The sequence below is a fragment of the Lepidochelys kempii genome, chromosome 14 (assembly GCF_965140285.1).
Source record: "Lepidochelys kempii isolate rLepKem1 chromosome 14, rLepKem1.hap1, whole genome shotgun sequence".
In the NCBI taxonomy this organism is placed as follows: domain Eukaryota; kingdom Metazoa; phylum Chordata; order Testudines; family Cheloniidae; genus Lepidochelys; species Lepidochelys kempii.
Genome location: NC_136393.1, coordinates 6376349 through 6402423, shown reverse-complemented (window position 1 = coordinate 6402423; position 26075 = coordinate 6376349). Strand labels below are relative to the sequence as shown.

General features: G+C 44.8%; 1 protein-coding gene across 2 annotated transcripts in view; it reads right to left on the bottom strand.

The window, feature by feature from the left end:
* Nucleotides 1–6554: 6554 nt before the first annotated feature.
* Nucleotides 6555–26075, bottom strand: part of LOC140897711 (cilia- and flagella-associated protein 337) — a 52133-nt gene continuing 32612 nt past the window's right edge. For both annotated transcript variants that reach the window (XM_073310656.2, XM_073310657.1), the window contains 4 exons: nucleotides 19852–20036; nucleotides 12104–12237; nucleotides 8762–8914; nucleotides 6555–7301 (listed from right to left, as the gene is read on the bottom strand). In XM_073310656.2, the coding sequence (XP_073166757.1) occupies nucleotides 7020–7301; nucleotides 8762–8914; nucleotides 12104–12237; nucleotides 19852–20036 (754 nt within the window). In that variant the 3' untranslated portion in view covers nucleotides 6555–7019. The remainder of the gene's footprint in view (nucleotides 7302–8761; nucleotides 8915–12103; nucleotides 12238–19851; nucleotides 20037–26075) is intronic.

Genomic DNA, 26075 nt, shown 5'->3' with positions numbered 1-26075 from the left:
AAATGGGCGTAGGGGGATGGAGGTGAAGAATGCACCTACTGGTCACTTTCCAAGAAAGGTAAGAGCAGGCCTGGAAGCCGACCATAACCACCCTAGAAATGAAGTAGGGGACTTCTGGGTTCTCGCGGAAGAGGGAAGAGCACTGTTGGGCCCTGCCGGCCAAGATGACCAGGGTTGGCGAATTGTTATACCTACCTTGTTTCCTAGACAGGGGGCACAGGGAAGGGAGATTTTTCGGGGGTCTGGAACTAAACATTTTGGAACTTCAAACAAAGGTCGCTCTCCAGCCTGGTTCTACGGAAGGAGGTTCAGAGAGGGCATGAGCAAGGCACCCAAATGTTAAGTCCCCCAACCCCGCCCTCCAATCCTTCCCTGGAAATGCCCCTGCCTGCCACTGCATGCTCTGCTTCTCCCTGATTCCAGTTGCTTTGTGAGGTTTACTGCGGACATTCACTCCTCCTCACGCATACACTCAATCTTTTTCTCTGCCATGGTCACAGAAAGCCAGGGTCACCTTAACTTTAGCAGAAAGTCAACAATAACTCACTCTTTGGGCCATGACCTAACTGACCTTGCCTCCATGGGGAAACATCTAAAGTGATCATCAAGTTGGGCCATTTCCAGCACAAATCCAGGTTTTCTCACCCTCCACCCCGCCACACACAAATTCACTCTCCTGCTGGTGATAGCCCATCCAAAGTGACAACTCTCTACACAATGTGCATGATAATCAAGTTGGGCCATTCCCTGCACAAATCCAGGTTCTCTCACCCCCTCACCCCCCTCCCAAAAACCACACACACAAACTCACTATCCTGCTGGAAACAGGGAAATGGAAAACCGAAGAGTCTACGTCAGTGATCCCCAAACTGTGGGTCACGCCCCGAAGGGATGTTCAGGGGCACGCGGTGGGGCCTGGGCCAGCCCCCACTGGGGACAGAGAGGGAGCACCACCTAACCCTGCTCTGCCACCAGCTCTCTCCAGCCCTACCCCCAGCCCTGCTCTGCTCCCAGCCCCAGGTCCCGGCCCTGGCCTCAGGCCTGGGCCCCAGCTGCGGCTCCGCTCCTGGTCCCGGCCCTGGCCTTGGCCTCAGGCCTGGGCCCCAGCTGCGGCTCCGCTCCTGGTCCCGGCCCTGGCCTTGGCCTCAGGCCTGGGCCCCAGCTGCGGCTCCGCTCCTGGTCCCGGCCCTGGCCTTGGCCTCAGGCCTGGGCCCCAGCTGCGGCTCCGCTCCTGGTCCCGGCCCTGGCCTTGGCCTCAGGCCTGGGCCCCAGCTGCGGCTCCGCTCCTGGTCCCGGCCCTGGCCTTGGCCTCAGGCCTGGGCCCCAGCTGCGGCTCCGCTCCTGGTCCCGGCCCTGGCCTTGGCCTCAGGCCTGGGCCCCAGCTGCGGCTCCGCTCCTGGTCCCGGCCCTGGCCTTGGCCTCAGGCCTGGGCCCCAGCTGCGGCTCCGCTCCTGGTCCCGGCCCTGGCCTTGGCCTCAGGCCTGGGCCCCAGCTGCGGCTCCGCTCCTGGTCCCGGCCCTGGCCTTGGCCTCAGGCCTGGGCCCCAGCTGCGGCTCCGCTCCCAGCTCCTGGTTGTGGCTCTGGTCCTGCTCCCAGTCCTGGCTCCCGACCATGGCTCCTGGGGGCAGGTGTGGACAGATTCCATTATGGGTGAGGGGGTTGTGACTTAAAAAGTTTGGGGACCACTAGTCTATGGGCTTGTCTACACATAAAACAAGCTGATTTAAGTCAGTTTAATAACGGTGCTCAGAGTTTGGATATTTCACACCCCTGACCGAGGTACTTAAAGCGTTTCTAGTATAGACCAGCGCTGAATCTCTTACAGCTGCATTAAGATTCAGGGTGTGGCACAGTCAAACAACAAGCTTCCTCCAGAACCCGGGAGAAAAGTAGTTAAAGCAAAGCACAGGCTGGAGTGGGCTGACCCACACTGCTAATGAACAGCTAAAGTCCAAAAGGTCCCTTATAAAGTAAAGTACACCTGACAAAACAAATAGCCCACAGCAAGATTAAAGGAGAGCGGCTCTGACCTTTCATACGTTGGCCAGCAACGAAGGATCCATCTCAGAAAAGTGGCCTGGCACTAGAAAAGACAGAGCGTTTTAGTTTTTCTCTGAAATCAACAGCGCGTCAAACGGAATGTAACCCCCAGAGACCCAAACCAGCAGCATGTCAATCAGCAGAGAAGAGGAAGAAATGAATGCTATTCCAGGCAGGGGAAACCGGAGCTAAGGTTTATGTGCTGCCTTCTCATTGTTTTCCTGGAGAGTTCGTTGGTCCTGTGGTTGCAGAAAGGTCAAAATCCAGAGCAGGATGAAACAAAACAAAACAAAGCGAAGTATGTCGACAAAGGGATGTGGCTTGTGTTGTTCACAGCTTCTTTTCAAAGGACATGATTCACTCGAGGTCATTTTTCTGTAGAGAGCAGCTAAACGATGGAACCTGGCTAGTGTCCCCAAGTCCAAGCTTGTACGCAGTAAGGAGCACGTATCTGGCTCTGCACTGACATGTGACTCCTCTATACCTCACTTCAGTGCTGTGCAATCAAAAACCCACAATACTTGACCTTTCTACAGCTCCTTCCAGTAAGGAGCTTAAAACCTCTTACGAACAATAGCTAATTTTCTTGTTATATTGCAATAGCACCAACAGGCCCCCGCTCAAGACTGGAGCTCTAGTGTGCTTGGAGCTGTACACAACGCATAATAGAGAAAGCCTTTGCCCCAAAGAGCTGGACCAGGTATAGGAAGTATGACTATCCTCATCATACAGATGTGGAACTGAGACACACAAAGATTCAGTGACTTACCCTAGGTCACATAGGAAGTCTACAGCAGTCCTGGGGCTACAGCCCAGATCTCTTTGTGCGCTTTAGTCTCAAGACCATCCTTGTTCTCTTGCAATCCTCTTCCGCGCACCTTGGGTAGGCACGGTGGCATCGTGTATGATGAATAAAGAAGCATCAGCAAAAATATTCAGTGAGAAGTGTGTAAAATCTTGGGCTATGTTTACGCTTGGCAATACGGAGAGTCAGGGCTGCGGGCAACCAATCTGGTGACAGGAATAACTGACATGAACTTTCACCCAAACTGCTGAACCTTTGTGGAGGTTTTGGTTCCATCTCACACATTTCAGTGGGACGTGGGTGTGGAAATACAAGAGTTAAAATAGCACCAAAGAGGCTAATTCTGTTATATTTCCAACTCAGCAGAGTCCAAAGTTTGCTTTTGAGGTTTCTGGTGCTGGGGAGACCTGGATACAGTCTGGCTAAGCATGCAGTCTGTTCAGGGCCATCAGTGATCCCCAAGAATTGTAAACCATTTTCCACCTGGTCTGCATCCATCTCCTCAAGGCAGTTGCAGTCTGTGTGAGCGTTGCAAAAATAGACACCCAAGTAGACTACCCTGCATTACTGAGATACCACCATAAAAGGCTTTTCTAGTATAATGTAAGGAGGGATGTAATACCACGTTCAACACAAGTAGCTGCAGCAGAAATAGATCTTCTTGATATGCAGGCAGCGTCATTGAAATCTCAGTAAATTATATCCCAGGCTAAGCTATTCCTTAAAGTCCCATGGGGGAATTTCAGTATAGCTCGGTACATCATCATAGGAGATAGGTAGAAAATTATAGTAATTTGAGTTACTTTTAAAAGAGGAGCGTGGCTTAGCTCGTGAATCTGAATCTTAGGATCTGGTAGTGTAAGCCAGTGTGCAATGAATGTTTCCATTTAAGAATACAAACTCACACTAATTCAGTGCAGCTAATATAATTGCATACCACAATGTGTCACTGGTGATCTCCCCTATCCCCATGCTACGTGAGATTTTGCTGGGGATCTTTCATGCCATCCCTTTCCCCCCTAATTCCACTTGTGTTCACATTTCTACCTCCATGTCACACATACGGGTGGTTCTGAAATGGACTCATTCACCCACCCGGTGCAATGCCACTCTGCAGGGAACATTTCTTCCTGACCTCAGTGGTCTTCAGTATATCCTCTGAAGCATGAAGCTTGAAAGCCCTTGTAATTTGCATCCCAGCTAGTGCAATGGTCGAGGCTGTTCTTATTCATATAAACGTCTAATCTTTCTATGAAAATTGCTCAGAGAACAAGTTTAATTGGCATCTAGAGAAGACCTAGCTGTTTCTGCAAAGTGTGTAAATTGCCTGTTTCTATTAACTCACCATAGTCTTCCTGTTAGGAATTGCATGCTGATTCAACACTTCTTTTTGTGGCTTATAGAACCCAAAAGTCATATTCAAGGTGCCCTTTGAACACGGGGGAAAAAGAGGCTCATGGAAAACAAATGCTGATCATTTTCTTGAGTGCAGCTCTTCTAAGGATTATCTCAATGGATAATTCTTGTGCACTTCCACCAACTGGTTCCCTTCTAATTTTTCTGAAGGCTACATGCATCTTCGCCCATGATCTTCTCTGTGGCTCTGTTATGGTTAGCTGCCTTTCAGGCTCTGCTGTGTGTGGCTATAATGTGGGCGTTTGCGTGAGGAGACAAGCATGTGCAGTTTCCTGGTGGACATTTATTTTTATTCCCTGCATAATGGTTGGAGTGTACAGCTCTCTGCCTGCCTAACCCCCTGGATCAATTCATACATTGTACAGTGCTGTACAATGCATATGTGGCTCTTCATTGCTACAAGAGGGGTTGTTTGGGGTTACTCACAAACCAAGATTCCCCTAGCAAATGACCTGAAGCTGCTTCTTCCCCACCCCCATCCCACCCAAACTGCCTCAAGGTTTTTGCAAGACAAAAATACTTTGGAATTGCTAACTGGGTGCTTTTTGCTTCTTCTCTGAAACCACTAACCTCACCACCCCCATAAATTTCCCGGTTCCACTTGAGATGGAGGTGTTTTTGGGACACCGCAGTAAAATTGCCATCTGATTTCAGTGACGGATCCATAGAGCCTGCTTATGTTTTATGAAACTCAAAATTACTTACTGGGGAAATGAAATCTCTGCAGTTTGCCACAAGTTCTTATAGGCTCATTTATAGGCCATTGGTCTTTATCACATTTCTTCTCTCTGCAAGGTTGAATTCCTCCAGTGGTTTCTTTTTCTACATAAATGTCATCAACATGAGAGACTCTGGTGGAAAGTTTAGACCATTTAAAAGAAATCTGATTCACTGAAATAACTTTTCCAGTTCTGCCTCCAGCCTTATACATAGTTAAACGCCACTGCCTTAAATTTTAATGCCAAGATCTGTCCATCTACAAATATACGAGTTCTGCATATCTGGAGAGAACTAGCTATGATAGCTCTCATATATATCTATATCTAATCTGTCCATTTCCAGTGTTTCTAAGATGCCTGTCATGGTGGTATCTTGGGATCCTATTTCTGAGAAGAATATTTGAATTGTAGGTAATATAACTTACATTCCTCTGAGCTACAGAACCAAGGTGCCTTTGTGGGGAATAAATCTTGATTTGCATTTACCAATCCCACTTTGTAATGAAGCTGCATGGCACCAGGTTGCAGTTTTAAAGAAAAATGGCAAATTGCATGCTGGGTAATCATTAGGCCACACCCATCGCATGGTTTGTATCAGAGCTGGTTAGGAATTTTCCATTGAAATGTTCTCCCACCCCCATGGAAAATTCTGTTTCCACAAAATCAAAATTTTCTGTGGAAAAATTTTAAATTTGCCCAATTTTTTTAGTTTTCCAGCAGGAAAATTGAAATGAAATAGTTCAACATTAACCTGCTGCTACCTAAGGTGCTCTTGTAGTGCAGGAGCTTCATACTGGTCATTAACTGGCTGGGCTCCTTGGTCAGACTTACACCTCCCATTATGATCTCCACTTGCAACTTTTCCAAACTGGGATTTTCCACAACTTTTAAAGTCCATGAAAAATTTCAACATTTTGATTTTTTTGGTCCCAATTCAGGCTGAAAACAAATATCAGAATTTCACAGAGGATGGACATTCTGATTTTCACTTGATTCTAGTCGCGACCCTCTGACGGCTCAAAATCTCTCACTCTGAATGCAGTCATAAAGACCTTTAAATCAAGCGACTGCTGCATCATCCAGAGAAAGGGTCTCTTTTTGAATAGTGCTTTGAGTCACATTGCTTTGTTTATATTATTTAGGTTTACTCCCAGCCTCCGGAAAGTTTACTGATGCAAACTATACAGTGAGACTGCAGTGTCTAAGGTCAAACTTATGATTTACTGAGTGTCTTCAAACAGCTTTCAACAGCTGTTCACCTTCCCCCACTTTTTTCTTTTTTTTAATAGTAAGGAGAAAATAACCATCCTTCAGTCATTGCAGCTATTGCTCAATTGCATAGTTATTTGTGACATGACTATTATAGGATAATTCTAGTTGAAGACACTATGATTTTACTAGATAACTAAGTATCAACATTTTATAAACTACAGGGAGTTTTTTTGCTCATATGGCAATATTTAGCCTTAACTGGAGACATAATTAACCAAGTAACTTCTAAAATACATAGTAACTACCAGAGAGAACTAACAAGAATGCAAGAATTCACTGAATCTTTCTTTGCCTGGCTTTGATTTCCCCCATTATATTCAAGACCTCATTTCAACAGCTAAAGCAGGCTTCATGGGGCACTTGAGATGCACAAATGATAGTGGTTTGGTTTGATCTCAGCAGTTTGAGTTTTTCAAAATTGGGAGGGATAGAGATTTGAGCCACAATTGATATGAACTTCCAAAGACTGTCAAAGGTTGGAGAGATGGTTTCCCTTTTGCCCCTCACAAAATCCAAGGTTAGTTGCTTTATTTTCATTGTTAAATGTAGAGATGTCACCATTTTCAAACTAAAGTACAAAAATACTCTTTTGCAATTACTTTGTGTGTGTATCAAAGAGGAATTTAGGTGTCAAAGGGATTGCTTAAAAGAATGCTCCAGGGTCTAATACAAAAAAAGACAAAGCATATTGCTCTAGAAATGGAATCCAGGTATTCTCTTTCAGAAGGTGTCAATACTTAGCATCTATTACAGGCTAATAGAAACAGCTAATGTGGGAACTGGGAGGGAAACTGGAAACTTTTAGCCTTTTTACTGTGGGAGAGGCTAGCTCTGGTAGGTTTAACTAATGGGGGGAGCAAAGGGGTTTTCATGTGGACTGATGACTTCTTTCTCTCACTCAGGCTGGGCTCTTCTGTCTTCTCGCCGTCCAGTTCTGGGAAGGTTAACGGTAATGACCTTAAGTCCGACTCGGTGCTGCAGACTATACCCTGCCTCAGCATCCGAGGGGTCATGGGTAAGTCTTGAGGTAAAGTTAATTTCTGCATCTCCTAAGACAGAAGTAGTTAATAAAAATGCATAATGAACACATAGGCCAACCTCGAGAAATACATTCTATCACAAGCATTTCTATAGCATCCATCATTTTAGCATAGGTGTGTATGTGTCAGGATTTTGTCTGAGGGGCTGATGATGGGGTGGTTCTCTAATTACAGCCAATTTCAGGGTTGAATCTCTCTGGATTTAGTTTGAGACTAGTTAAATTATTTCTGTGGTTCCAATAATCTATGTACAAGCACCCAGAGACATTGTAATTGGTGTATTTTTAAAAATCATTCAATTACACACACACACCACCCCTCCTCCCTCTCTGAGGACTCTACAGAACAGAGAGAAACAACAAAAGTTGATACAATCGGATTCCTCCAGTGCATTTTGTAAGGGTGAATATAGATGAGCCCAAATGGCTCCTCTCCTCACCATCTCCACATCTGGAAACCCCAAACCTGTATATCCCAAACACAGGGGCATTTGGGGTGAGAAGTAGCGTTCTCCTTGGCCATGGGCACAATCTTCCCTCTGCCTATAAGCGTGAATGGAATCCAGGGCCCATAGAATCCTAGCAGCTCAGAGGGTTGTTTTGTGGATTAATTATTTGATATTTATACAACACTTAGCATGTACACACCGTTCATATTTGCAGAGTATTATAATTATTATTTCATAAATATATTAAAGACTGTGAGGTGCTCAGATAGCATGATAATGGGAGCCAGACAGAGAGATTTCAAACATGAAAAAATTATCTAAGTTAAACAAGTATTTTAAGAAATCTCTGAAGGAATGAAGATCCTCTTTGAAAGGAGTTCAGCCAACTCGAATTTGACTCCACATTTAATATTTGAACAAGCAAGCTTTTAACCCAAGCGAGGATCAAGAAAAATATTCCCACGATATATTTTTTAAACAAATTCAAATGTAAACTATTATTTTTAAGAGATCAATATCACCCAGGCCTAGCTTGCAAACAGAAGCCTGAAAGTGATGCTAAGCAAAAGTGAAAGTGACGCCATTCATTTTCATTTTCCAAGAAGTAAACAAACAGAAAATAAATAAATAAAATAAAAAAATAGATTTTTAAAATTCTTTCCATTTTAATCTTGTTAGATTTTTAATCCATTTAAAATTTCCATTTTAATCTGTTGTTAGAAAGGTAGGTAGCATGACTTTACTTCAGATTATGATTTTTAAATTGATGTTAACCCATTAACAAACAGCTGGGTGATTTACTTACTTAATCCTCTTGTAGGGAAGTTTTTGGAGAAAATATTAACCCTTACAGGAAAAGCCACAAGGAAAATATAATGAAAACAAACAGCTTGTTTGGCAGGAGTCATTGCCTGGCTGATTCTGAAAATGCTTTTGGACTGGCTGTTGGCAGGATGAGCCTTGGCAACTGGGGGACTGGTTTGTATTGAATGTAAAACTACCCAGAGGGAAGGACACTTACCGGCGTTGCTAGCGCATGAAAAGGTGAACAGAATGTCCCAAACCGGTTGAATTTGTTAGCATTGATTGCCCCAAATACACGCCGACGGGCTTTCCTTCCTGTAATTCTTTTCACCAGGTCATTTTCCAGATGGTGTCTGAAAAGGCTCTGGCTCTGCAAAGGGAAGAGAAAAACTTGGGTTGCGCTGGCAATGATGTGGTCACACTAATTTAAAGACTATCTCCCTTTTCAGAATGAGGGAACATTGATTCGCATTGGAAACAACTAAATCCACCACCAGAGCTGCCCTCTTCCTAAAGCTCAGAAGCAGAGGGCATCAATATCACTTAATGGAAATGCCTGACAATGGTTTTATAACAACATCAATAGATCCCCTTCCCAAAGGAGTGCTAATTACAGCTCAGCTTCAAGAAAAGGAGGACTTGTGGCACCTTTGAGACTAACACATTTATTTGAGCATAAGCTTTCGTGAGCTAAACTGAATGCATCCGATGAAGTGAGCTGTAGCTCACGAAAGCTTATGCTCAAATAAATGTGTTAGTCTCTAAGGTGCCACAAGTCCTCCTTTTCTTTTTGCAGATACAGACTAACACGGCTGCTACTCTGAAGCTCAGCTTCAGTGGCTAAAGTGTAAAACGGACACACTATTCTATATATGATTATTTCCCCCAAACTCCAATATAGGCCAGACATTGAAGAGAAATAAACACAACACATGGCCCATGCCCCAAAGGGTTTACACTCCTATGCTCATGCAGAGTCCATGGTTTCCTAGTGGACATCTGCATGGAGCTCATTGTAGGAGCCAACAAGCAAAGATGATAGATGAGATTGGAGAGGAGAGACAAGGTGACAGCAGGATTCATGGATTATAAGGCCTGAAGGATTCACTGTGATCATCTATTCTGAGCTCCTGTATATCACACACCAGGAACATTTCAAAGGTTCCATCACATGTTTTTGGTTCTGTTTATTGTTCTTTTCCCTGCTCACTTCTCGTGTCCTTCCCAACGGATGTGAAATTTGAGGAGGGAATTGAACATGGTGAGGGATGTGGCAAGGTGACCTGGTTTTGGAAGGGTTTTTCCAGGTTAAGGGGAAGCATTGAAGAAGGAAGAGACACCTGGTGGTGGTTGCTGATTTTAGAGAAATTACACAGTTTTCTTTTAGAGTAACAGCCGTGTTAGTCTGTATTCGCAAAAAGAAAAGGAGGACTTGTGGCACCTTAGAGACTAACCAATTTATTTGAGCATGAGCTTTCGTGAGCTGCAGCTCACTTCATCGGATGCATACCGTGGAAACTGCAGCAGACTTTATATACACACGGAGAATATGAAACAATACCTCCTCCCACCCCACTGTCCTGCTGGTAATAGCTTATCTAAAGTGATCATCAGGTTGGTGGACAGTCTCTACGTAAAAGAATAAATGGACACAAATTAGATGTCAAGAATTATAACATTCATAAACCAGTCGGAGAACACTTCAATCTCTCTGGTCACGCAATCACAGACATGAAGGTCGCTATCTTAAAACAAAAAAACTTCAAATCCAGACTCCAGCGAGAAACTGCTGAATTGGAATTCATTTGCAAATTGGATACTATTAATTTAGGCTTAAATAGAGACTGGGAGTGGCTAAGTCATTATGCAAGGTAGCCTATTTCCCCTTGTTTTTTCCTACCCCCCCCCCCCCAGATGTTCTGGTTTAACTTGGATTTAAACTTGGAGAGTGGTCAGTTTGGATGAGCTATTACCAGCAGGAGAGTGAGTTTGTGTGTGTATGGGGGTGGGGGGGTGTGTGAGAAAACCTGGATTTGTGCTGGAAATGGCCCACCTTGATTATCATGCACATTGTAGGGAGAGTGGTCACTTTGGATGAGCTATTACCAGCAGGATAGTGAGTTTGTGTGTGTGGTTTTTGGGAGGGGGGTGAGGGGGTGAGAGAACCTGGATTTGTGCAGGAAATGGCCCAACTTGATTATCATGCACATTGTGTAAAGAGTTGTCACTTTGGATGGGCTATCACCAGCAGGAGAGTGAATTTGTGTGGGGGGGTGGAGGGTGAGAAAACCTGGATTTGTGCTGGAAATGGCCCAACCTGATGATCACTTTAGATAAGCTATTACCAGCAGGACAGTGGGGTGGGAGGAGGTATTGTTTCATATTCTCTGTGTGTATATAAAGTCTGCTGCAGTTTCCACGGTATGCATCCGATGAAGTGAGCTGTAGCTCACGAAAGCTCATGCTCAAATAAATTGGTTAGTCTCTAAGGTGCCACAAGTACTCCTTTTCTTTCTACAGTTTTCTTTCTTTCTTTCTTCTTGGTGGTGTGACTTTTAATGACTGACAGTTCTGGACTGATTGCCCTGGAGATGGTCATTTCTCTGAATCCACAGAACAGCTATAGATGAGGCGGTACAAGCTTCCCCCACCCCTGCGTTTCAGTCCTGGCCTGGAGAGAGCAGACGTCCAGGAGTAAAAGGACAGTTCTCAGTCTCCTTGGCCCATGTAGTCCCTGGCCTTTTTACTGAGAATGCCAAGAAGATTGCAAATTAGTGCCAGTGGAGATATGTCCACTGGAAAATGGACCGATCCATCTCATTTCATGAAGGCGACAGAGCAGACTTGGGATGTGAGTAATTTCAGTCATTATGGATGTGGGCTAATTCCACTGCTTGCAGTCCGTTACAGTTGGAACAAACTACCCAGGGAAGTCTTCATATGAAGACTGGCTGCCTTTCTGCAAAATATGTGTTAGTCAAATGGAAGTTATTAACCTGGGATATAAGGGACATTAAACCAAATGATCAAATGGTCCCTTCTGGCCTTAAAATCTATGAATCATCAACCCTCTGTGCCACCCAAACACCCTGAAAATTTACATTTAACATTGGCATTAAACACCTGAAGAAGGGATACTGAAGAATACATAAGAATGAAGCATTCGTTATCAGACCTTGGAGATTACGGTTGTCTGCATTTCCTTATTAAATATAGTTCAGCTCTGCTGCCTCACACAGGAATAAAACCCACTGGCTATTACTTTAAGAAATCATCCATTCTTCTTCTTATTATTATTTTAAAAAAACCGTTCAACAGTCTGTTTGCTCTTATGTTTGCAATAGATTGGATTGCTCTGCATAATCCGCAAACTGTTCCCCATGCATGACTTCTTTGGCTTGCCTATCTGAAGCAATCCCCAATGCTTTATCACTTTGTGCGTCTTTTAATTAATCTGAGCTCATGGCAGATTTTCTTATCTTAAGCTGCAGGGTTTTACCCTTCAGTGGAATGGCAGAGGGTCAAGGTCAGAGATAGACAAAAGATCTCACAGACTCACCTCTTGTTTTCTTTGATTTGAGGTACCGGTTAACGATTGTGGAGTAGTCAGGTGGCTTTGCACTGCATCCTCGGCAGCAATCTGGCTGGAGGATGTGGATGGATGGGCACCATCCACTCTTGGTAATTGGAACTCTGTAGAGAAAGAATAGGGTCAGCAGGGGGCACTGTATGGTAGAACATGGCATGTACAGTATTTCTTAAAGGCATGGACAGTTCTGTCAGATTCTTCTTAAATGGAATCCCAGCAAAGCAAGGCAAGGGCCTAAAACTGAGCAGGGACCACACACACCCAGTGCTAAATACCATATGACTTAGGAGAAGAATCACACCTCTTTATTATGTGGATTTAGCTTCCTAACACTGTCACGGCCTGATAAGCATCACCAGATCTTAGTTTTCCCATTTGACTCATTGGCTTCTGGGACACCCATGTAATTGCCATAGGTGCGAAGGCTCTGCATGTGTTAATATTGCTTGAAGCACTTATCAACCTAACTAAAAAAAGAACCAGACTGTCGAACGTGTAGTCACACTCGGCCTGGCTCGGTCAAAAATGACTTGGGCCTATTAGTTCTTTGCATTCGAGCCAAATCATAGCTTTGTTATCAACAGCTGCCCCCTCCCACCTCAGCATCCTTCCTGGATTTGAAAAGTTTGATGGTTTGAAAGCCTTTGTGGGCATTTACAAATGGAAAAGTTTGTTTCTGAAGCCAGGCTGCAGTGTGACCAGACAGCTTCGGAGCACCTTTGCTTGAGCAACTGAGCTCACGTGTGCTCGGCTGGGAGACAAAGGAATGTAAGTGCCACAGTGATGAAATGATTCAGTAAGTGTCTCTGATCTTCCTGAGATGATGCTGATCCAACACTCCAGCATGGTTTGGGATCACTGTGCTGACAGAGGTCAGCAACAATTTCATTTCAGTCTTTGATAGAGGCGGGGTTTTAGCTCCTGGAGTCTGACAATTGCTCTCTGCCTCTTTAAACAGCTGTTCCAACTGGGACACATGCTGCTTCATTTCCTGTCCATGCAACCATGCAACATGCTGTTCGCTGTGAAACATGCTGCATTTCACCCCAGAGATGGCTGCACTTCGGTAATGCTTGAAGTGGTCCCCATGCAATTTGTCCATCAGCTTGCGAAAGGGACAGTAACGGATAGTTAAGGTCCAGTCCAAAAGAAATGTTTCCATGAATTATGAAAAATTCCAGTTTGAACTCCCCCCCCCGCTGCAGGGGCTGCACTTAAAACAACCCCCCTCACTTGCTTACGGGGGTAGAGCATGGCAAATACAGCTGGCGCAAATATTTTTGACAAAAATGTCAAAGCCAAATCGTTTCATGGAGATGCATTGATTTCGACCAAATTTTTGACAGGAAGGCTTCAGGGCTTTCTGGTCCCTTCTAGCTAAATAGAGGGAGCGAGCAACTTGACTGGAAAAACCTGACCTTTTCTATCCACAACCCTGTTTCACAAAAACACATTTTGAAACCTTGAAAGTTGTCATGCAACTGAATCGGCCTCCTCCAGCCAGCTCGTGCGAGATGGTTAGAAACACAAATGAAAGTCACACAGGTCTGTATTCATTGGACGCTCCTCTCAGCCCGGGCAAATGGCCAACAGCCCAGCCCACAAACCCTGACCCTCAGCTCAAGGGTTCACAGAGCCAGGATCCTAAACCTGAACTGCCTTAAAGTTCATGAGGGGCTTGGAGGGATGGGGGTAGGGGGAAAGAATCAGACCCATGTCTAATAAGTTGGAGAAGTGCATGAAAAGTGCATGTAATTATTAACATTCCTTCATCTTTAACAATCAATGGTTTCTTATAACATATGGAAGGGCATTTATTTTCCCCAAGCACCCGCTATTTTGCCTGGCAGTGCCCCTTTAAGCTTATGAAGTCCTTTGGGATGAAACGTGCCAAATAAGTGCAAGACATTAATTAGTTTTATTAAAGATGATGATACAAAGACAAATATCTCTGGACTCTGCCAAGCCCGCTTCGGGAGGCCCCAGACTGACAGAGACTGAGCGAGGTATCGAACAGTCACTAAAGTTCAAACATTTGGAGCGTGGCGGGGAGAGAGCTGCCCTTCAAAAGACCATCTCTGCATCGCTGTGGGACAGATGTTCACCTACCCTTTCCATATAGGGTGGGGTCCCTGAAAGGAGAGCGCTTCTCTTCTCCCCTCCTCGACTACCTCTCCACCCCTAGCCCCCTCACCTTTCCTCATGAGACCTTAGGTCCAATCCTCTGGTGCGGCTTTTTTCCTCCCCCTGACCTTGCCTGCTGGATATGGTTCCAGATCTGTCCCCTTCCTTCCAAGGGATGGGAATTGGTTTGCTGTCTCCCCTCCTTCCTGGCCTGCAGCTTTACGTTCTTGGCTTAAACCCCTTTCGTGTGGAACCCTACTCTACACAGCCTGCATCCCTAGCTAGGCTTCAGCATGCTTGTAACGTAGTTTGTAACAGGGCTAGGTGTGGACGCAAGCCCTGCACCATTGCACTAGGTAGGGTGACCAGAAAGCAAGTGTGAAAAATTGGGATGGGGGTGGAGGGTAATAGGTGCCGAGATAAGAAAAAACCCCTCAAATATTGGGACTGTCCCTATAAAATTGGGACATCTAGTCACCCTAGGCTGCAAGTGCATTTGAAGGTGGCTCCTAAACACAGGGCCTGATCCAAAGCCCACAAATGCCAACGGGAGCCTGTCCACTTCAGTGACTCAGAGTCCTGGTTAACAGCTCCAGGGTGGACAGAGCTTGAGACCCATGAGGGAGACAGGGATCCCACTGCTGTCACTGGGAGGTTTGCAGGAGCAGTTTGCAGGTCCACACCAGCATGGGATCCTGTGCAGCATGGATAGCTTTTGCTTTTGTTCCCCACTCCGGCCCCTAAGGGCTGAGAAGCGGACAAAGAGGCAGACGCAGCAAGGTGACTTCAGAGGATGCCCGGGCAGGGCAGAGATAATTCGTACAGCATGTAAAACAATGGCAGCCTCTGATGATCCAGGCGAGGCTTGGAAGGTAGGATTTGGAGAGAGAATTATGCAGCCGTGCCTGTTTGAATGAGGGAATTCGCTCTTTTCCCATTTCGTTCCTCGCCTCCAATACCTGTGAGTTTTAAACAATTTGATAGGCCGGAAAAAGGCATTCTTCAGCATGGCCGGGGCTCAGCACAGTCTAGACTTCAAAACACAACAGTGCACACCCCTCCTTGAACTCCTGCCACTGCCTTTCTCAACATTTCCTAGACATGGAAGCTGAGAGCCCTTTGCTTTGCCAAAGTCTCAATCATGCTAATGAGCCCCGAGTTCCTGTAGCATCTGGCAACTGGTCCTGCTGAACTTACAGCAGGTGTTAGCAAAGTTCATTTCCAAAACCACATCCATCTGAAAAATTCAGCCTTCACTTCCCATTATGGAGTGACAGCATCTCCCTTCAGGCTGACAGAGAGAGAGAGAAGCTTGGAGCAGTCCGTTCCTGGAGGGACTGCTTCCTAATAATTACGCTACAGGGGTAAGCTTTCTACTGGTGTGTTACTGTCAGGCCAAATTGCTGTCTAAATCCTGTCAGAAAGGAGATACCTCTTGTAGCTTGGAAGCATGTCTTCTTTTCTTTAAAACCAGCTATGTCCAGAGACCCGAGGTCGCAGCTGCCCTAAATAACCTGCTCTTTCTCGCGTATTTCCTTTCCAGCTTCTTATCTGTATGCTGAGGGATCTGTGGTTCTACAAATCTGGTTACCCTTAAGTGAATTTAGATTTCTCACATACTGAGGTGTTTTTTTAATTTTGGGCAGAGTTTCTCACGTTAATAGTTAGCCTTTAACTCCATGGGTTTTCATCACAAAGAATGGGACCTGGTTGTCCCTGTGTCTCTGAGTGCAGCCCAAGTGAAGAGAGTTTATAATGAGAAGGCACAGGGTTTGCCTAACCCCATGATCTAAGTAACTCCTTAAAACCCTGTTTCTACCCCAGTCATGCCCCCTCCACATCCCTCATGATGTGGCTCAGCCTGGACCCTTTAGTGCTGAGAGGAGGCATTTTCTAATTGCCTCTTGTCACCCGTACAGCGTGTGTCAGGTCCATGACACGTCCATCCCCTGCAGGCCTTAGTTATGTGCTGGTGAACGGGTTTGCCTCGCTGCTGTTCTCTACTGGATGGACTGTCAGACCTGCTCCTGTATCAGCTCTTTTCACCCTCTGGCTATCTTAGGTACTTTAGAGCCCTCATAGGACTTCATAGTTATTAATGGCTTTTATCTCACTACACTCTGTGACACAGGGAAATAATCTCCTCAGTTTTAGAAATGGGGAACTGAGGCAGGTGGTAGGTTGAGTGACTTGCCCCGTGTGACACACCGTGACCCTGTAGCTGAGCCAGGAATTGAACCTATGTCTTTTGAGTCTTAGTCCAGAATGCTGATGGCAAGGCCCTTCTTCCCTCTTGTGGCCTAGGAGGGACAGAACCAAAACTAACACTACAGGTAATTTAGCTCATGTAACAGAGGCCTATGGTTTCGGAGCTCAAGGTGTCAGTTGCCATGGGAGTGTCCTGTGATTATTTTCAGAAGTGACTAGTGATTTTGAGTGTCTCAATTTTTGCGTGCCTAACTTGACACCCCTTAAAGGGGCCTGATTTCCAGAAGATGGGTGTTCAGCACTTTCTGGAAACCAGATCCCTTTAAGGTATATCAAACCGGGCAGCCCAAAATGGAGGCCACCAGAATCACCAGTCACTTTAGAAACTTGAAGCCCCAACACTCCAAAATTTTGACCCAGAGAAAAAAACACTCAGCAGAAACAATTTATCGGTGTTGGATCACCGTGGAGCGGATTCCAGCCCCACAGCTCTGATCCAGCAGCCGGCAGCTGGCAGCTCTAACTGATAGGCTGGAAAAGTAAAACAAATCAATGAAAAACTCCATGTTAGGACTCCGCCCATCTGATGTAGATTTGACCGTGTGTGATAGATAATGTGTCAGATTGAGCTGCAGCTTAAAAAAAAAAACAAATGTCACGCGTGAATATGAAGGGTGTGTTCATCTAAGATGCAGTGTTCAGTGGCAGGACACCGAACGGTAATTAAAACATTCAGCAGATGGGAACAGACCAGCAAACACTTAAGTGACACTAAGCCCACCTAATACAAGGAATGCGGAAGGTGCACGTGCGAAGCAGAAAGGCAATAACCCTACTGCCTTCCATTCCACAGTGGATCTGAAACCAGTCTCATTAATTCAGTTCCCCCGCAAGGTGGGTTTTACACATGGGGACTCTGTGGCACGGAGTGTAAGTCATGCAGGAAATCTGTAGCAGAACCCCGGAATCCTGGCTCCATGTTTCCTGCTCTAATGGCTAAACAGCACGCCACCTAGTACTTAAGGGCTTGATCTCAAGCACATCGGAGTTAAAGGAAAGAGTCTTTAATTGCTCACTGTTCAGGATTTGGATATGGAAACACATAGAATCATAGAATCATAGAATATCAGGGTTGGAAGGGACCCCAGAAGGTCATCTAGTCCAACCCCCTGCTCAAAGCAGGACCAATTCCCAGTTAAATCCAGATATTAAGTGCTGCAGTGTATTGGGAGCTCTCCAAAGTGGCAAGATGGCAGATTTCTCTGTCCTCCCAGGCAGCTAGAACAGATTTTCCATTTGACAAAAAAGTCTGATCTATGGGCTTCCAAACAGCACTCTGGACAAAGCGCTTATATGTGTTTTAACAAACATGTTCGTGAAGGCAGGGTTTGCGGCTAGCCCACTAAGAGTTGGCTGCAAGCTGCTCCTAGTTTGGAAGGAAAAGTCCAGGAAATCTGTGTCCAGGCTAAACAAATCTGAGCACATGCACCCGTTCAGCCTTGAATCTCGGAAGCCTTTGACCGGCCAGTAGCTCCAGGTGGTCAGAATTTGCAGTCTTGCTGGTTGATTTCTATAGGGCAATCCAGACCCCAAATGGTTATGTGGGTGCTGTTCTTCACTCTCCTCCCAGCTTGATAACTGCACAGTTATTACCATCTCCATATGGCACATGATTTCCTGGGGCAGATTGCGTCATCAGCCCATCACATCCAGCATCCCAGCTTTTGCAGCAGCCAAGGCCTGAAACTTCAGAGCAAGGCAAATTGATCCTTTTAGGCCCTCACTCAGCAAAGCACTTAGGCGCTTGCTTCATGCTAAGCATGTTCTTAAGTCCATCTCTATTCTGCACTTAAACATGTGCTTAACTTTAAGAACAGACTTCAGTTCCCTTGACTTCAGTGGGTTTTAAACACCTGTTTATGTGCTTTGCTGAGCTGGCACCTTCATGCATCTGGCCTAGTATGTAATACTATCCACAGATGTGGGATTTCCTTCCTGAGCCCTGTGGTGATCAGGTGGCATGAAGCATGAGATTTAACTTCCCTGATCTGATCACGCATATGGCAATAATGGTAATCCAATTATCTAGCCTTTTAAAAATGCAGCCACACTATTTGACTCTCTGCTCCAGAAACGTGGTGTTTCACAGTGAATAGATTTCTGTTCATTTGGGAAGATGTAAAAGTATTTCCATTGTGGGCATTTGTTCAGTTTAATGTATACTAGGGGTCACTGTGTGTCCCCCGCTCCACTCCTAGGCTAGGAATTTTCTGGGCAGTGTTGATTTTTTTCCATAGTTTGTTTTTAGCTAGCTTTTTTTGTTGGTACCCAAAGACCTTTGGGTGTTGGCACTACATACATGAGAATATTTTATTATTTATCACAGTTATGAATGCGACTCTGTTTGCTGCATGGCCCCTAATGATTTACACAAATTCCTGGAACCCATATTGTGCAAAGTTAATGGAAACCTTGCAGCTGTGCATTCCTTAAGTGAAAAGTGCAGTCCAGTTCCAGTCTGTTTCTTAGCAATAAGTCAAGCCTTTGCAATCTATGGAACAGCTTGGCAGCCGTGTAAAACTGTCTGACTGTTAGAACAGTTTGTTGCTAATTTATTCTGAGTCCTGCCCTGAAGTCCTGACTTCAGTAAACCCCCATCCCTACATTTCCAATATTTGCCAGTTGGCTTCACTGAGTTTTGACTGCGAAGACTTCAAGATTGGAGCCTTAGGAGCACTCCTGACTCTTTGAAAATCACAGTTTTTTTAACTCAGCAATTGCAGAACATTCAGATCATTTTAAAGAGGAGGCAAACAAGCAGCCGACTGGGATTTGGCTGAAGTAATTAATTCAGCTCTTCACAGCCTCATTAGGTATAAATTTCTCTCTGGAACCTAATTAAAATACTTGAATATCCATCTTTCAGTACCTTTTGTGAAGCTTGATGACAAACAATGAGTCACTCTATTTTATAATTACATAAATGTTAACTTTTTTAAAAAGAGACACATTTGGGGCCAGATCCTAAACTTTCCATCTGGCTACTCTGGGTTGCGCAGACCGCACAGAACAGCCAGGAGCCTGACCTAGACGGGCAGCGGGGGATTCCCAAGGTATACAGCAGCATCTCCCAGAGAGCAGGTTGTGCTGGACTAGCTGGGGGTGGAGAGCCATGAAGGTGTATGGAGTAACCTGGGTAGGTTGTAAACACACATAGCATGGGTACAAGGGATCAGGGGATTACATTTTTCTGAAAGGGGAGGAAATTAGTCTTCAAAAGTCTGAGATATGCTGGCATGGGGAAAAGGCAGCATAGTGGGAATGGGGAACAGGTGGGAGGAGGCTCCTGGCTCTTAAGGCGGGCCCCACTGCTGGCAAACACTTACCCTGCGGTTGCTCTCTCTCCTCCATTGTACTTCCCCTGTTGATCTCCTGGTTTACCTTCGCTTCGGTCTCTCCCTCCACATTGCTGACAAGCTCCCCTGAGCTGAATAGCAACCCATCCGTGTATGCCAGCTGCTTGGTTGGCGTTCGTTTTTTCCTGATTTCTTTTCTCTCACTCCAGGGGTCCCTGATAAAAAAAGAAAAAAAAAAGTAAAATAAAACGGTGCTACTGTGAGAGTGGGTTAAATATCTGTAACCAAACCCGGGCTGATCATCGCAGCCAGCCGGAGAAAATGTGAAACCCAAACGGGTCAGAATCATCTTACCGACAAAGAATCATAGAATACCAGGGTTGGAAGGGACCTCAGGAGGCCATCTAGTCCAACCCCCTGCTCAAAGCAGGACCAATCCCCAATTTTTGCCCCAGATCCCAAATGGCCCCCTCAAGGATTGAACTCATAACCCTGGGTTTAGAAGGCCAATGCGCAAACCACTGAGCTCTCCCTCCCCACAAAGGATGTCGGGAGCTCCATTACAGGAGCCATTGGGAACAGGAAGTTACTGTTGAGAATAATCTTGGATTGGGAAGGGGATTGGATTATTTTACTTGATGACCTTTTCCATCTAAGATTTCTATGGTTCACACAATGTCACAGATAGTCATATTAACCCTGTTTCTATAGAAGGAAAAGACAATGCTCCGATTGAGTTAAGTGGTGCTAGATGCCATACAGAACACAGAAAGATCTGCCTCACGTGTTATTCTATATGGTAATAAGATATTTGGCCATACTGGCAACGTGGAGTGTGGCAGGGATTCCTGAAGACAGAGCTCTGTGAAAAGGAGAAAAGTATCACCCCAACTGTGTTAACAGTCTTTTGCCATATCAGCCTAGGTCATTTCACAGTCTGAAAAGTTCACTTTTCATTAAACGCATTGAAATGGAAAATTCAGCACAGTTTGACACAAAAATTCATCTTCACTAGAATGAAACTTCACATGTCCAAAACCAGTGGGTTTCCTCAAAGATACTATTGCGCAGAAATCCATGACATTGCCCCCTGCCCCATCTGGACCAGTTCCACGTAATCGAACCCGAATGCGAAAACCTCAAATACTGCGAATGTCACTGCAAATATTTCACATGGCCATAATTAGCTGTGTGGCCAAAGTAGGAGCACTGTAGAAGTAGAAATTCAACAGTGTAAGCTACGGAAGAGGTTAAAACCACTACAGAAGACAGTCCCAGCTCAATAGTAAACTGGATTTATTGGTTTAATTTACGGACACTAGTCAGATAACGATGCCTTTGAACAATAGTAGCAATGCTTGAGCTGCTGAGTCTAATCTTGACCTAACAAGTAGTTTTAAAACTGGCCTATTAACTGGAATGGTGTGACACTTGGCTTATATCTGTTTACCAAATGCTTTCTCTTTATATTGCACTTTTGTCTCAGCTTGTGGCTGCAAAGCCAGTAGAGGTGACTTACCTGCAATCCCCCATGCCACCCAGTCGCAGCAAATGGCAAGGAGAGAACAAAACAGAAATGCTTTCCCACAGGAAGTGGGCCAATTCAAGGGGAGCTGCACAAGCTTGACTTTCTGGAGTTTGTTCTGTTGAGAAGATGGGTAACTTCTACTAAGAAAGTCTTTGTGAGAGAATAAGCTTAAATCAGACTGTTCTCGCTATGTAATAGTCATGTCTGTCCGAAGCTGTCCACTGAGATTATAGATAGCAAATAAAATAGACTAAAGTAATGTATGGCCACTCATTTCTCTTCTGAAAAGGAAATTCCTTGGGCCAGATTCACTACAGGGGCATAAGCAGGCACAGGTCCACTGACAGCCACCGAGTTGAGCCTGCTTACGTCAGCCCAGAGTCCAAAGCTTCCTGACAGGCTGGAAGCCATGACAGAGTCATACACTTTATCCATTCCCACGGCCCTGAAAGAATTCAGATTCTCCATCTAATAGTCATACACAGCCAGCTAAATGACTATGCTTGCTGGGTGAGGCAAGCTGGCATAAGGCTCCTGAGCCCAGCATGACTCCACGGGTGGTTAGCTTGGTCCCCGGCCAAAGCAGTGAAATTGGAAGGAAGTATGTGGCTTCTCTTTGGTACTTTGTGGTTTGACCATCTGCAGGGAGCTTGAGTAGGCGAGCATCTCTCTTTCTGCCCATCCCCTCCTCCATACCAGGCCAACAGCCAAGGAGCAGTGATAGTCTCTATCGCTATAATAAATGACACTTCTATAGAGCTTGCCATCCGAGGATCTCAAAGCACTGGCAAGCCTGCACTTGGAACACTGCATTCAGCTCCTGCACCTCAGTAACAGAAAGACGTAGAGGAAAGAACAGCAGCAAAATGATTGCCGGAGTGGAGGGGCTGGTTTATGATGAAAGAGCTTGGCCGTGCGGGATGAGATAATCACCTAGAGTATCAGAGCTGTGCCAAGGGTGGAGATGAATGGAGGGCATAACTATGGGTAATGGGATGAAGGTAAGAAAAGGAGCATTGACGATACCATGGGGAGTCTTTCTGGCAGTGAGATTTATTAAATAGTGAAGGAGTCTTTCATTGGACGTGGCAGAGGCCTCACCATGTGGCAGGCAATTTTAGTCTAGGAAATTTGCTCTCCACCAGCAGGCGAGGGACTGGACAAGTGAGATGAGTGTTGAATCTCTAATTTCTGTGATTAATTGGAGATCATCGTTAGGGGTTACAATCAGGGAAAACTTTTGTAAATCAGTGTTTCCATTAGATGCCTATTTTTCTAGGGTAACCCATACCTTCCCTCCCATCTCCCCCAACTTTTGCTTTGGCCTGAAACGTACTGGTACATGGCCAGAGAGAAATGTTTGCTGAATACAGCTAAGGAGGGTGGGGAGGGAAAAGTACATTCATGTCATTTTTAAGATGCAAGATTACAAAAAGCTAAAAAATAGACTTTTGTGGTTTCTGAAGCCATTTGGCATTCCTGGATGGGAGCTGATGAGGCTCTGGGTTTTTGTTATTATTTAGACACCCTTACATTTTGCAGGGCTATTTCTCTTCAGTGTGGGTATGTGTGGGTAGTAAAGCAGAGGGTATTTTGGGGGAAAAAAACAAAGTTAAAAATGGCCTGGTTATCGAGTTTAGAAAAGTGCTCATTGCATGTGCAACCACTTGTTTTTTTTAAAAAGAGAGCTCAAATTTGCTGTAGATTTTGAGGACGTGGGCATGCAATACCAAAACACAATGAAGTATATATGGGAAAACAACTGAAGCAGGCTCCTCTTGAGCTGAGATCCTGAAGAATAGATATATTTCATATGCATTTCCTGATTTATGTTAGTTTGTATCTAGTACTGTGTGGGAGTGTGGGTTTGTACAGGAGTCAGCTAAACCTTCTGGTGGGCTAAGGTTGGATTGTTTCAAGGTTGCTCAGATAAAGGTCCACACAAACAAAGAACTCTCGGCTGAACTCATTGAACTCACAAACTCAGAGAGCAGCGTCGGCCCAATATGCTGGGCTCTGATGATAATCATATAAGTTTTAGTAACTGTTGCACCAAATTCAATTCTTGTGGATATCAACTTATACTTCGAACCCCATCTTCAGTGCTGAAGGATTGTCACTAAATCCTGCATGCTTAGAAGAGAATCCTATTCACTAGCATCAAGGGTTAAGTGGCTTTTGACCTCTCTGTCCCTATTAGTGCCCAGCATACTCCTAATCTGTCCTAGGACAATTGCTGTGGATCTTATTCTTCCTGATTCAGGCTATGTCTACACTACCGCAGGATCGATGCTGCTGTGATCGATGCACTGGGGGTCGATTTAGCGGGTTTTGAAGACCCGCTAAATCAACGGCAGACTCCAGTACTCCAACAGGAACAAGAGGAGTAAGAATAATTGACGGGAGAGCATCTCCTGTCAACCCAGTGTGGTGTAGACACCACAGTAAGTCGACCTAAGCTAAGTAGCTGGAGTAGCGTAACTTAGGTTGACTTACCGCGGTAGTGTAGACATAGCCTCAATGTTGACTCAATGTCAGTCCAGTAAGTCAAGAATTATTTCACTTCTTTCTGTTTCTTTCTCCCAACATTGGACAATTAAACACTATCTTCTCGAACGGTAACAGTCAACGGATCAAGTTGTGGGCTCAGTTACACTGGTGTGTAAATCCAGAGTGACTCTGCTAATTTCAGTAGGATCACTCTGGATTTACACCAGTGTAACTGAGAGTAGTGTTTGGTCCATAGTTTTGATGTCAGACAAAACTTAGAGAAAAACAGTCACTCGATCAGATTTTGTAAGAGAAATAAATAACTACACTTCATTCTCCCAGTAGCATTGCCATGTGGTGTGACAGTTTCCTGAAGGAGATATTCTTATGGCTTCAGAGGCTTGCCCTCAGATGCTGGACAAATCTCTCTTGACCAGAGGTGACACAGTTATAAGAGATGCACATTCTTTACTTGTCAGGTTCAAGCACTTATTAACTATTGACTCTCAGGTATTCTCTGATCTGAACTTCTAAAAACACAAAAATATTAAGATTTCTGTTTTCCTGGTCCCGAAGTACATACTGACTTATCTAACAAGTGCATCCCATTTGATATTCTCTTTACCCATTAATCCTTTCAAATGGAGGAAAAAGGACTTTAAATTTCCAGTTAACTCTCTTTGTTCAACTAATGCTTCCTTGTAAAACCTTAATATGGCTAGTTTTCCTCTCGGGTTAATTAATATTTGATTAGTCATCTGGAAAGGTCATGGATGTTTATCAATAACAGCAGAGAGATGATTGTCTTCCAAAAATTATAATATCTGTAGAATAATTAGGCATTCTTGATAACAGCTAGACACAGATCTTTATTTACTCTTTTGCTGTGAGTGGAAGTTAATTTTGTTTGGCTATGAAAGAATTAATCCCAACCTCTTCACAGGGTAGGTTTGTCCAAAGCTTCTTTGGTATCATTTTTCCTATTGTGAACACAATGCTTTTTTTTCTGGCTGAAACAACTGGATTTGTGGAAAGAAACTGGAAGAACTTAGTATAATAGGCCTGACTTTGGTGAACATTGTTGATCTGAGCCCTTTGTTGTTTTTGTGGACTGGAGGGAGATTGAAAAATCTGGCACTTTACAAAAGACTGTTTATAGCTTTGGCTGTTAAGAAAAGCTGGAATCGAGTCATTTACAAAGCATCTGATAACCTTTTCAGAGCTCCTGTCTGCTTCAAATTAACAGTGTTTATTTTCTTTGCCTCTGGTTCCAGCTCAGTGTAATCAGTTGACAAATCTTCTGTGACTTTAGCTAGGAGCACGTTTGAAAGGTACGTCTGGTCTGTTGCTTACACATGCAAAATTTTCAAAAAAGATTTACTTTTACTACTTCCTTGCACATTCCGCCCGGTTGCTGGTTTACTGAATGTACCCTGTACAAGGACTAGATTTATAGAGCATCTGCCTCACCTTTGGAGAAGACTCTGAATGCAGATGCTTCCAGGAATCAGCGACAGAAATGCTGTCGGGGGCCATAGTTTCTTGGGCAAGGCCGGCAGGGGGTATGTAGTTGAAACAAGAATTACTGAGGTCACTCGGTATGGGAGTATGGTAATACCAGAGAGATTTTTAAATCAAAGCACAAATCGGTAAAGCTTTACAATGATGGCTTTTTTCCCATCCTGGACTCAGGTGCCTTTCAGCCAGCATGCAGCCCTTGGCTGTGTCTGTGCCGAGCTTCTTTGGCAAACATTTCCCTCTGCAGCTAACACAGCTGCAGCTCCTTTCTTGTAGAGAGCCTTACTGTGTACATGGCTCTCACAGCCACTGGCATTTTGAGTGCAGTGTCATTTTGACTTGCTCTGAGAGCAGACTTGTGAAAAATACGACCTTGCCAGTGCTTCCACTGCAGTTAACGCGACTGGAACGGCACTGATGTGAGCAACAATGGGAAATTTTTGCCCCCCCCCACCCCCCCAGAACCCTTTGTGTAGACTGCTCTTGAGCATCAGCATCAGTAGGAGAAGAGTAAAGGGTGTCAGGGGAGGCTGCTTTCAGGGGGTCAAGTGTTGCCAATGCTCATGATTGATTTCATGATTTTTCTTTGTTTCCCTGTAAAGCACCAGCTCCTGGAGTCATATGATTACATAATAATCTCAGCTTTCATTAAAAAACCGTACTTTTCTAGTCGTCGTGTTTGAGGAGAAAAGGTTGAAAATGTGAACCTTTGAAGGCG